The 12545-nt window shown below is 38.3% G+C and overlaps 1 protein-coding gene across 3 annotated transcripts in view; it reads left to right on the top strand.

Moving 5' to 3' along the window:
- GRIA4 (glutamate ionotropic receptor AMPA type subunit 4) overlaps positions 1-12545 on the top strand; it is a 217168-nt gene that overhangs the window by 137685 nt on the left and 66938 nt on the right. For all 3 annotated transcript variants that reach the window (XM_008502357.2, XM_008502358.2, XM_008502359.2), the window contains exons 5-8: positions 4783-4836; positions 6765-6923; positions 8682-8849; positions 10470-10574. In XM_008502357.2, the coding sequence (XP_008500579.2) occupies positions 4783-4836; positions 6765-6923; positions 8682-8849; positions 10470-10574 (486 nt within the window). The remainder of the gene's footprint in view (positions 1-4782; positions 4837-6764; positions 6924-8681; positions 8850-10469; positions 10575-12545) is intronic.

Below are 12545 nucleotides of genomic sequence, written 5' to 3'. Positions count from 1 at the left end.
AGAGCAGGATCACCTAGAGTAGATCACACAGGATCATGTTCTGATGGGCTTTTAATATCTTCAGAGATAGAGACTCCACCACCTCTGTGGGTAGCCTGTTCTTGTGCTCTGTTACGCTCACAGTAAAGAATTTTTCCTTTTGTTTCAGTTGAATCTCCTGTACTTCAATTTGTGTTTTCCCTTGTCATCTCACTGAGAAGAGTCTGGTCCCATGCTCCTGACACCTTTAAATATTTATAGTCATTGATGAGATTCCCCTTCAGTCTTCTCCAGGCTGAACAGACCCAGCTCTCAGCCTTTCTCATATGGTCGATGCTACAGTCCCTTCATCATCTTCATGGCTCTATGCTGGACTCTCTCCAGTAGCTCTTTGTCCTTCATGAACTGGGGAGCCCAGAACTGGCTGCAGTGTTCCAGATGGTGCCTCCCCAGGGCAGAATAGAGAGTGGGGGGAGAACCTCTCTCAAGGGAGGTTCATTAATAGTGTCACTGCTGGATACTACATGGAATGGCTCTTGTTCTTTTTCCTGTGCATGGCAATTTGGGAAGCAGATTGCGTTTTCTGATTCATTCTTCTTCAGTGTTGATTATTTCTTCATTTTTACAACTAGGAGTGTAAAAAACTCCAACTCTAGCTTCTAGCCACCTTGTTCATTGAAGTAAAAATTCAGAACAATATACAGAAGCCAGTACAGCATCCTGCTTCCCTCTCCTCTCATCCTTCCCCAAAGAAGTCACTAATCAGTACACCCCTGCCAACACCTTTTTTCTAAAATTTTCCTGAGAAAGATGAGGTCACCTTAAACTCTCACGCATCAGAAGTCAGGTGCAATGCCTATGTGTTGTGCTGAAGGGGATGTCACAGTGGGAGTACAGAGCAAAAATAAAATTTTAAAAGGTGTAAGTGAAGAACTACTACATGGGGAAGGAGGAATGGGTCTGATCACGTTCACTCAGGATTTTGCCACTAGGACAGTTTTGAATTGAAGCATCCTGAAGCAAAGAAGAGGACAGTTACACATGCAGAGGGTCCTCCTGACCTACTGTATCAGCACTTTCAAGGTGTATAGCTGTCTATGTGACTGGCAAAGCCTATATTTGATTCATTTTGTCTCAGGTTTTGCAGCTGGCCAGGTTGAGAGCCTAGCTAGACCACATTTTCCTTAGACAGAGCCACCATGGGTGCCTGTGGCAGCATCACCCTGTCCTTGGGTCCTTTCTTTTAAAATGAAGACCATTCTCACTGCTCAATATTGTGCTATACAAGGATCTGCCATCTGTCCCATGGATGTTCAGGGTCTATCTAAGAGAATGGGGGCTCACAGGCAGGAATGTGCTCTTCCAAAGTGAATCTCCTCATTACAGACATTTACTGTACTGCATTTTACATCAGTGGGATGTTCAAAATACACAAACAGTGGGGTTTTTTGGATAACGCCAAACAAGATGTGCGCAGAAGCAGCATTGAAGTGCAGTGTGAGCTCAATCTAGTGATCAGGCTACAGATAGTCCAGAGTAAAACCCTGAAACACACATGCTATGCATGCCAACCCCTTTGCTACCAACACTTTTGGTGTCCAGATCCTGTCCCATCATCTTCCCTGCTTGCTAATGATGTTAGGCAGTGGAACTCTACTCTGTCTCTGCACTGTGACTGAGCTTGGCCCTTCAGTCTGAATTTAGGGGTACATGAGGAAGTACCTGTACTTTTAAGGTGCCCCAAGGCTTAATGAAGATCAAAGCAAAGATTTCCTGGAATGCTCTCATCTGTCAAAATCTTAGTCCTGTTTCTCCCTTTCAGAACAGATTTGCTGCATCTTTTACCACCCCAACCCTCTCCACTCTGCCATAGAAGTAAAACATTCTTCCCTCACTTAGCAGCCCTCATCTGTTTAGTTTGTGGTTCAGGGCAATATCTACTGCTCTGTGTATGCAATGGTTGAAGTCTCATCTCTGTTAGAACTCCAGTCACTAAAAAACAGTTAAATGATAGAGAAGAGAGAGTTTGCATTCTGGATTGAGTGGCTGTCAGAAGCTCCTTCTATTGCTATGAAAGACTCGGTTTGTCTCAGTGCATCTGCATGTTTGATTATCTGAGAGAAAAACATTATTATGTATATTTTGGATATTCAGAAGTATGAGAAAGTTGTCTCACTAAACAGACCCTTTGTTCCTAAATCATAAGCAATTCTTGGCTTGCAAACTGTGGGTGATCAATACCAAAAGCATTCTCAGATTCAAAATCTGAATTGTATCCAGTCTTCGTTGGAAATGCAAGCCATATGGCTTCATTTCTCTCCTATGTCTGCAAGACCAACATTCTTAGGGTGAAATTCATCTCAGTTAGCATTAGGAATATAAAATGAAGGTGTCTACATCAGACCTAATCATCATCAACTGTTTTTCTCTTCAGTGCAGAAAAATATGCACTTTCAAGGCACAAACTGTCTAATTAATTTTAGACGTGTGCTTTAGGATAAGATGAATCATTTCCTCAAAGTGCATGCTTTTTCCACTGTTTATAAAGGAAGTTAAGACAACTAGGTGATTCATGAATACATACCTTTATCACTCACCCTAACAGACAAGGTTTGAGAAAACAGAATGAAAAATTAAAATGTTATTTTAAAAAGTATTCTGTATTGTTCACACTTAATCTAAGAATTCTGGAGTTATTTCTGCATGCATTTGCTAGAAGCAAACACAGAAGTAAATCTGGCTAATCATTTGAAGTTCATTTCCACTGTGATAGCTATGGACTAGTATATGATGTTCCTCAATAGTTACAGGTTGATCATGTGCTTGTTTTATTTGACTGGTATGTTTCAATGATCATCACAATTAATGTTATGAAATTAAACCAGGGAGTAGATCACTAAGGGTGTAAATTACCAAAGCTACATCAGCTTTCAGGAGCTTGAAGGGAGATGCAGTGATTTGCCCAAGCTGAGAATCTGGTTGTCATGAGCATGTAATATGTTGTCAGTTCACTTACATTCAGGCTATGATACTGTCAGGATTTAAAAATGCAAGATTTTGATCTGTATAAGTTTCCCTGTAATCTGAAGGAAAAAATATTTTCATGGCCATGCATTGCTGAAGGAATACAGATGTAAAAGCATTATTGGTGTCAGGGAGCACATCCCCATTGAAGCCACTGAACTCTGATTCTGCCAGCAGGAATTTGAACCCCTTGCATTCAATGCATAACAAAAGGCTTGACAAGCCCCCTTCTCACTTGTGTTGTGCTGGTAACAGGGAAAAGTGTCATTGCTCCCTCTACCACCCCTCAGTGATGGGGGTAGCAATGATATTTAACCACAGGTCCTAATGGGAGTTAGGCTGAGTACAAAATAAGAAATTCATTTATATGAATGGTGGATAAGTGTCATGGCTTGGAATGACAGAGTCTTTTGGGCCTTTTTTTCAGTTTATGCTTTGCTTTTTAAACACAATCATTTTAGCTACAGACTGCAAATATAAAAGAAGAATAAAAGGATAAGATATAAATGGTTTATTCACTTTATTACCTAAAAATTATGAAATTAAAACTGTTCTGACAAGATGCTTATGACACATCCCTTTGAGTTTCCCTTCTACTCTGCTGTAGAAGCAAATTGACTTATTGTGACATAAAGACAGGAATCAACTATTTCCATATCTTAATCCAGTTTAGATCCTAGATCCTTGGGTGTCTTTGGCCAAATTATTTAGTCCTTCAGCAACTTGTCTCTCATCTCCAAAATGTTATATTTGGGGTTTTTTGCTACACTGGAAAAATGGGCTGCAAGGCTTAGTGAATGTCTGGTCTGTCATTTGAACATGAAATGTGATCCATGAAGTCAAGAAATGACCAGCTCTGTAGACAAGGCCTAGAGCTAAGATTTAAAAGCAGGAGAGCAGACAGATCTATAAGCTTCCCAGTACTTACCGAGTAACCTGCCTGTATCTTTGCATAAAGGAAATATAAAATGCTTTGTGGAGATGATTATGTGAGGAGAAGAATCTCACATGTTGGGGCTGTAAGCAGACTTTTTCTAAATGGGTAGTAACCTATCAAAACTAAGAATTAAAAGAAGTCTAAAATGGCTGTTATTAAGTGCAAGCTCCATGTTACAGGTTCTACTGCTAATTTACTCTAGTGAAGGCATCTTCAATCTGTAATGAAACTAACAATTTTCTACAGACAAAATATTCTTCCCTCATTTTTTAGCTTTAGTACATTAAATAAGAGGCATTCCATCACAGGAATGGCAATAATACAGATACAAGTGTGGGTTGATGTAGTTCCTGTTTAAATCCTATTGCTGATCAAGGCTGTAGGATATTGCCATATGAAGGCTGTAGGAGCCTGTCCCCTAAGTCTTTAACATATTACTAGGAGCTAAGTAACACTTTTAGTACTTGGCCACCTCAAGGTGGGCTTTCTGGCCGATGTGTGACCACCTCATTCTGAATTTGTATCCCATAGATAATTGCTTTATTTGATAACACAGTATACTCAGTAACATTATCAATCATGTAAGACACTCAGATTAAAAATTCATTATTTTACTCACTTTCATTTTAACTTCTTCCCTTAATTAAGCATCTGGAAATTTGTATCTATCTTATTAGAGAAAGACTGTCAACACTATATTCCTGATGATATACTATTTAGAATTTATACTTCTCTGGTTATGGAAAAAACTTTCTAGAGAAAACAATATGATGTTTTTGTTTTTTCTTTTCCTTTTTTTTTTTTTTTTTTTTTTTTTTTTTTGTCTTATTTCTTCTGTACAGATCGTGAGCGTGGGAAAACATGTTAAAGGATACCATTATATTGTTGCCAACCTGGTAAGATACTTTTCTAGAATTATACCTCTGCTTGGTAAGTGAAACACTTGAAACACTCAGTTTTACTTTGGAGTTATAGCACTTTGCATGAAATTTGCCAGTAGTATGTGGTTGCACATGTTGTCGCAGCCATCTAGATAAGAAGGGCACAGTGCAACCCTCTTAAAATTTATTAAAATCAATGTAGCATAAATGTCTGCTGTCTGTGACTGAATTAGAATTTACAGAACCACACTAAGATTTTTGACTAATTTTTTTTAATATTAGTAACATAATTCTTGAGGAAACTCTTCCACATTCTCCAGGGAACACTTATTTTACTGTAAGATCAGCTATTTTCAGTCAAATTACTAGTTCAGTATTTTCACTCTGAGTCTAAACTGCATATTCACATAGATAATGTCCATAAGACAGCAAAAAAAAAAAGACTAAATGCAATATTTTATTTTTAAAATAACCCATTCTTCAAGCCAGAGAAGCACAGAGAATGTAGGACAGAGCCTAATGTATGCTTTAAATTGTTTTCTTTTCACTCTTCCTCAAGGAATTTTGGTTGACATGAAATATTTTATTATGCTTTTCTGTACTTGTACCTTACCTTAAGATCACTTCAGATTATTTTTAAGACCTCAGGCATTTTAAATGAGAAATCTCTAGTCTCTTACGTCTTAAAAATTAGATTTGCTGCATTACAAATTTATAGTTCCCCAAGTAACTTCCCCCATGAAAAATAGTTACTGTAAACAAGGAACCAGATGTTGCACTGAGCTGCTAGTGGGATATACAGTGGGAACAGGCACATCCATTCGTCTGCTTCAGCAGGGAAACACATTGCTTTCTACTGGCTGTTCAATAATGTGGGTAGTACGAGTTCCTGATTTGTCACCTTTTATATTTACTGTCAGTATCCTTTAGGATGTGAGTCAAATCTCTGTCCTTAACAGGTTTTCTCCCCTGGTGTACTGGGGCAATACCCCACTTGTCTATTTTTTCCTAAATCTTTTGGTTTTTAAATTGTGTGATAGTACACTTATGTTTGCACTGATGAATGTCAATCAGAGGAATTTAAGAAAATAAAATTAAGGTACCTCTGAGACAGCATTAAACACAGGAGCTAGGAAAGAAGAGACATTGATGTTTGCTTTTTAGCTTGCCTTAGCAGTTTGTATTATGCAGTTTCTTGAAGTTGTTATGTCTCTACAGGCAGTCTTTACTAATGAATTTGTCTTTATGCATGATGAACAGATTAGCCTGAGAAACTATTAAGTCAGAAAGTATGTATGCTTTATTTTTCTTTGAATGTTGGGGTTTTTTTCTTTCAATACATAGAAAACCTGAGAGTTACCACTATCCTGTTTCATAAATGCATGATAATGATGTTATGTTTTCTATGCACTAACAATGGGATCCCCATGTGCTGTCTCTGCCTTCTAATATCCATTATTTTATCTTATTATCTCAGACACCTTCAGCCTAAACAATGGATCCTGGAATAAATATATTTACAGAACAATGTTGGTCATTTTACAAATGCGTAAAGAAAAGAGGATATAATTTAAAGAACTAGTACTGCATTCATTAAAATCTACCAAAACTGATGGAAATGGATTAAGGCTTTAGCATTCTCCAGGAACTTTACAGTTGATTCACCAAAGGCATTTTCTTCAAAAACTGTCTGCCATTCCCAGCAAGGTGTTTCTTAGATGGCAGAACCACCCTAGCAATAATATGGGAAATTTGTTTCTTGGTTTTGTTTCATTCTTTATTGCATAAATGGAAATTATCAACCAAGATTCAACATTATTTTCTGATTTTAAGTTTTGACTTCTAGTGAAAACCTGGTGCTGTACATCCTTTATGCTTCCTTGCTGACCTAGAACAGATTGAACCTGCATGGGGACAAACAAAATGTTAAATTGATTTTCCAGGGATTCAAGGATATTTCTCTGGAGAGATTTATGCATGGTGGAGCCAATGTAACTGGATTTCAGCTGGTAGATTTCAGTACCCCAATGGTAACAAAGCTGATGCAGCGCTGGAAGAAGCTGGATCAGAGAGAATACCCAGGATCTGAGACCCCACCAAAGGTACTGCCTGATCTGAAGCACTAACAAAGATGCCACTCAAGTGTTCTGATTTCTGATTAACATTGATGAATACATGAATGAAGACTTTCATATTTAGGCAAAGGAGAAGACAGTTGATAATAGTATTGATGGCAACTAATTATACCTGTCCTGTGATTGCTTGATAGAACTGCAACTTGTTTCACTGATGTATTTTAATGTCCTTCATTGCTTATTTTCCAGCTTCACCTCTATGATAGGAATTAAAGATCAAATGCTTAACTGACAAATTAATTTCAACAAATTTTGCATGGATTAGTCTAATTATCTGGATTCCCTTAGAGTGCAGGGATTTTCCAACAGCTGAATTCTTCTGGAGATGAGATACAAGCACAATTGTAAATTTACTAGCCTTTTCATTTGTAGTTTCATCTAAAAATTCTACCCACATAAAAACCTGGTGTACTAATAACTTTCAGGCATGATCTTACAGGGAAATTACATCCTGATGTTCCTCTATTCTAATCCTTCACAGATGGATAATAAAATGTTTCTCTTACCTATAATTTTCTTGGCAGGCAAATCACAGCATAGCTTTAAATATGACTTCATCAAAATAGTTCTGTTATTATATGTACTAATACATATCAGACCTAGTTGAACCTTGGCACCATAATGCTGGGCACTGCAAAGATAAACCATCAGATTTCCTTCAGCTGGGAGGTTGGTAGGTTGGCAAAGTCTAGAGAAAATATCAACATGGACAATACAAAGCATAACTACATAATTTGGTGAATATTCAAGAAATTTATGTTCTGGAGGGGAAAAAAAAAACAAGGATTCTGTGGGCTATGAGTGCAGACAGCTCCAAATACTCTTGACAGTAAGAGTTTAGCCTGTAAGATTCCTTGCCACATGGACAGGATTGTGCTTTCTCTTTCTGAGAAGTCAGCATGATTAATCTGAATCACACATAATTCTCCTATGGATAACCAAAATTTGAGATTATAGAGATAAACCATGGCCTGAGCAGCTCCTAATATGCCAGAAGAAGGGAAAGGAATTAGTCTTCAATAAGTGAATTAAAATTTTGAGGGTTACAGGGGATATCGATAGCAGCCCTGGGCTTGTGAACAACTTCTGGGACAATATCTTCATCAGGGGACTGTACTGAGAAAATGTCCCTATCTTAGTCTGGCTCCAGATAATATCTGTTGAATATTTGCTCTACACATTTCATTTGGCATGTTCTAAATCTAAAGCAGTTACTGTAGTTAATGTAGAAACACAGGCTGTTCAGCGCCCCATGCCATTCAGAGAGCCAGCATAGGTTTTCCAGAAGGAAGAACATATCCTTGAGCATTCTTAACAGTTCTAATAGCTTGGATGTCTGCTCAGTCGATGTGCATTTTTTCATTTATATTTTCTCAATGAGCTACTCTTTCTTTCTTTTATTTTGAGTAAGTTGGGTGGGGTTATTCCCTAATGTGTAAGACAACTGGGGAAAAAATTAAGACTTGAGTATTTGTTTCTTTTAATAATCCTTCGGAGACAGATTTCTCTAAAGGAAAACAGTTTTAAAGACAGAGCTACTGAAATGTACTCTTTTCAGATCTTCATTTGTTCCTTAGACAAATTGCTTTTGGTTTTGAGGAGAGTTTTTTTCTTAATGAAGGTGTAGAAACTGTGACATAGTGACTCAAACTGGAAATATAAGAAAAAGGTTATTTTCATAAAGACATGCCAGCTCTAAAGCAGTGTGTTTGTCCATCTCTTTAGTATACATCTGCATTAACATATGATGGAGTACTTGTGATGGCTGAAACTTTCCGTAATCTTAGAAGACAGAAAATTGATATTTCAAGGAGAGGAAATGCTGGTGATTGTCTTGCTAACCCTGCAGCCCCATGGGGTCAAGGAATTGATATGGAAAGGACATTAAAGCAGGTAAATGTAGGCTTTATTCAAATGATCTTTGTGAATATTAGGTACTAATGGTACACTGTGTGAAATGGATAGCATTATGCACAATGGTAACAATGGGAGAAGGGAAACTTATTTTTCACTTGCAATTTAGAAACAGCTGGGGCTGTTCTGGTTTATAACTTGGAATGGAGGCAGAGGGGAACTACTGCTGTTTGAAGCTGCTGTGAGTTCTGTTGAGATAGTTGGGACTTCTTCCACTGAACTGGTGAGCTCATCTGTTTTGCATATAAATTGGCTGTACAGATACTGTCATTTAAGTAAAAGGGTATAGCTACGTAATATAAACTTTACAATATGTTTCTGTCATCTTGAATAAAAGTAGATTTCTCCCAGGGAAATCACATAGGTAGTATTTTTTCCTTTAAAAAGAAATAACCCAGAGCTATTGTTTTCTGATGTCAAGATTTTGAATTCCTAATGAATATGGATGCTTAGAAAGTTCCAGATCTCTGTCAAGATGATTTAGCCTTTCCTTTGAATGGGACAGTAAGAAAATAAAAATCCTGCAGTAGAATTTAAATCATTGCAAATGAGCAGGCTCCACTCAGGAGAAACTGCTGAGGAGAAGTGACTGCTGACAGAGCTGGCAGCTCTGTGCCTTGAAGAAATCACAGTCAGTCCTGGAGAAAAGTCGGCAGAGATAGAAATGTACAGAAGGAAAAAGTAAGTGGTTTAAACCCACATCCTGATTCCTAGGGACAGAAATTAAGCATTTTGTGTGCTTCACATACTCTGTGCATAGATCTGCAACAGCTGTGAGAAACATGAAATCAGGCTTCTGTCTTCAAGTGGAAGACAGAATTTCCAATTTGTCCAAAGAAGTTTACATGGCCAGATCCTGATACAATCAAAGCCAGCAGTAGTATGACTATGGCTTCTTTGGGATGAGGACTACAGCTTGGATAGCCTTTGGTAAGGCAGTAAAGGGCTGAAAATAAAAAACAGAGTTCTGACTTCAGCTGAGACACAGGTAGTGAAATACTGCCACGGATCATTATGTTACAGCTTTACATGTGTCCTCCACCCTGAGGCTTTGGAAACACTGTTTTCAGGTTCTATGAATGTCACCCCTCTTCTGTGACAGTAAATTGGTTTGCTGGGACAAATTTGTTATCAGGTTTACCTTGATGAGCAATATACATTTAATTTGTATATCTAATTCACCAGACTGTGAAATAAAAAGATACATGAGCTCAAGCCAAACATCCTTTGAGTTTATTTCATGTGATCCAAAACATTCTGCAGGAGTGATAAGAATGGTAAAAAAATGTATGTCTCTTTAGGACCTGCAGCTGGGGAGTGTTCAGCTGCAGAGCAGGGAAGAAGAGGAAGTCCATTGTGTGTGTCTTTGTTAACACTTTGATATAGGCATATATAAGCCTATTTCAAGCATGGTTTGACAGGGCAAAGAAATACAAAGGATAAGTAGCCAATTTTTCAGCTGTATAATGCCTGGCTATTCTACAGCATTGTTGTTATTGTAATCTGAGGACATAGCTGGGATAACTTTCACCGTTCTGGGACATTTGGAATAAAGAATATAAGGCTAGATCTTCATGATGATTTCTCTTCCATTTCTAGGTGCGAATACAAGGATTGACAGGAAATGTTCAGTTTGACCACTATGGTCGCAGAGTCAACTACACCATGGATGTCTTTGAGCTGAAAAACACTGGCCCTCGGAAGGTACATGATGACAGTATTTACTATCCTGATTTCCTATGTATGCATTATGCATATTCATTATTCATTATATGATTCATTATTCGTTATATGTGATGAAATAATTGTGCAAACTTACATTAAACTGGACTCTGTGGGTCTTTAAAAATGTAATATATTGAATACGTGGACAGATCTGGTGAAAGCAGATTAAACTGCATTTTCTACTAGATATTATTATTCAGTGCAACAAATTAGGGAATACAAAAATAAGTGTGTGTCATGGAGAGGTGAGATGTCAGTCAAGCATACTAATGAAAAACAGATGGATGGCACGTTACAAGGCTACTGGGTGATGGAAAATTGTCATAACTCCAGATAGTAGATGTTTCTTGTCTTTTATCCAAAGATTTCTATCTTCCATAATACTGGAAGTTTTAGGGTCATTTGTATTTTCCAAGTAAACATGAATGAGGACATAACTACCGTAGGGGATTCAAGAGGAAAAGGAGAAAAGAGGAAAGAGGAGGAAGACAATGCCCTGGATATATATGTTTTTCTGAAATTAATTGCAGTATTTAATCCTGTGTGCTTCAGTGGTTGCTTCTAAGCAGACTTATATGTCAGAGCAGATCCATCATATCTGAGTGAACAGAGTTTATCACTCATCCCAATCACTTAGAAAATATAAGCATAGGTACTTTTTAACTCTTTCTCTTCTGTTCTGAAATTTGCCCACTTTTCATAGTATAAAACACATGAGGTTCAGAGAATATACTCAGGCTTAAAGATTTTATTTCCATCCCAGGCACTGCTGCCTGTTTTGTTTGCGAAGTCACAAGAACCAGAAAAAGTGAGAAGCTGATGGTGAACAGGAGAATCAGAGCTGCTTGAGTAGGGCCCAGGCAATCAGAATTGAATTAGATGATCCTCTGCTGTCAGGCCAGAGGTGACAATCACAATAAATAGTACCCCAGGTGCCCAGGTGCACTGTGTGTCCCCAGAGGCAGTTACATTCTACAGTGATGAGAAAGCTGAGTTAAACAATGGACCCAGGGTAGAATGACAGACTGTGATGAACAGCTTAAAACAGTATAGCGCTGCAGACCAAAGCAAAGTATGTGCCTGTGTATTGGCTGTATTGGTGCAGTTGACTTTCAAGTATGACAGGACAAATTAGGAAAGGTGAGTCTGTCTTCCTTCTCTCCTGGGAAGCCCAGTGTCTCATGCCAGGCCATGTGTCTGACCTTGCTGCCCACCCTGCTCCCTTCCAGGCTGCACACTGCAGTGTCAGCAGCCCAGGGAATGCATGAATTGCTGGGTGCATCAAGTGGTGAAACATGACCTTTCCATCAGCTATTCCCAGTTCTATGGGGGGAAAGGCAATGTGGAAAAGGTATGGTTAACTAGGTTACAACTTTAGTAACTCACTAGGGAGTTTGCTTGGCAGAAAACTGTCACAAGTGGCCTGTTATTCTTTTTTTCAACATTTATCACCTGGTTTGGGAGACATATCTGGTTGGCAACACTGCAGGGAAGTCCCCACCCTCTCATCTTGCCTGCAACCTCAAGCCAGGGTGGCTACAAATGGAGGAGCTGTGTCTGTGCTGTGCTGGAGTCCCAAGGTGCTTTCCTTACTTTTTCAGGCATGCCTCACTCTTCATCCATTACTTGTTTTGATGTAAGCTGTAATTGCTTTGACAGATCTGGCTACTCACAAGAATTTATTTCTCATGCATTACATAGTATTTTATGTGTGATCATTGGACCAATTTTGTGGTCCAGCCTGACAAATCCAATATAATATGTGAGAAATGGCTATACTTAATTGAACTAAGAAGCCTTCACTTTTAATGTCTTCTTCTCATGTCGTACATAACATGACTTATGAGTCACCTAGCAATATCTTTTCAGGACTAGACTTTCAAGACAGAATAACTCATGCCTGTAATCTTTAGAAAAGTGATTTTTGTTGCCCACAGCTTTAGGCATGGG

This window comes from Calypte anna, chromosome 1 (genome assembly GCF_003957555.1).
Source record: "Calypte anna isolate BGI_N300 chromosome 1, bCalAnn1_v1.p, whole genome shotgun sequence".
NCBI classification, from domain to species: Eukaryota; Metazoa; Chordata; class Aves; order Apodiformes; family Trochilidae; genus Calypte; species Calypte anna.
Note: the sequence above shows the minus strand (reverse complement) of the source record. Positions and strands in the feature narration are given on the sequence as shown.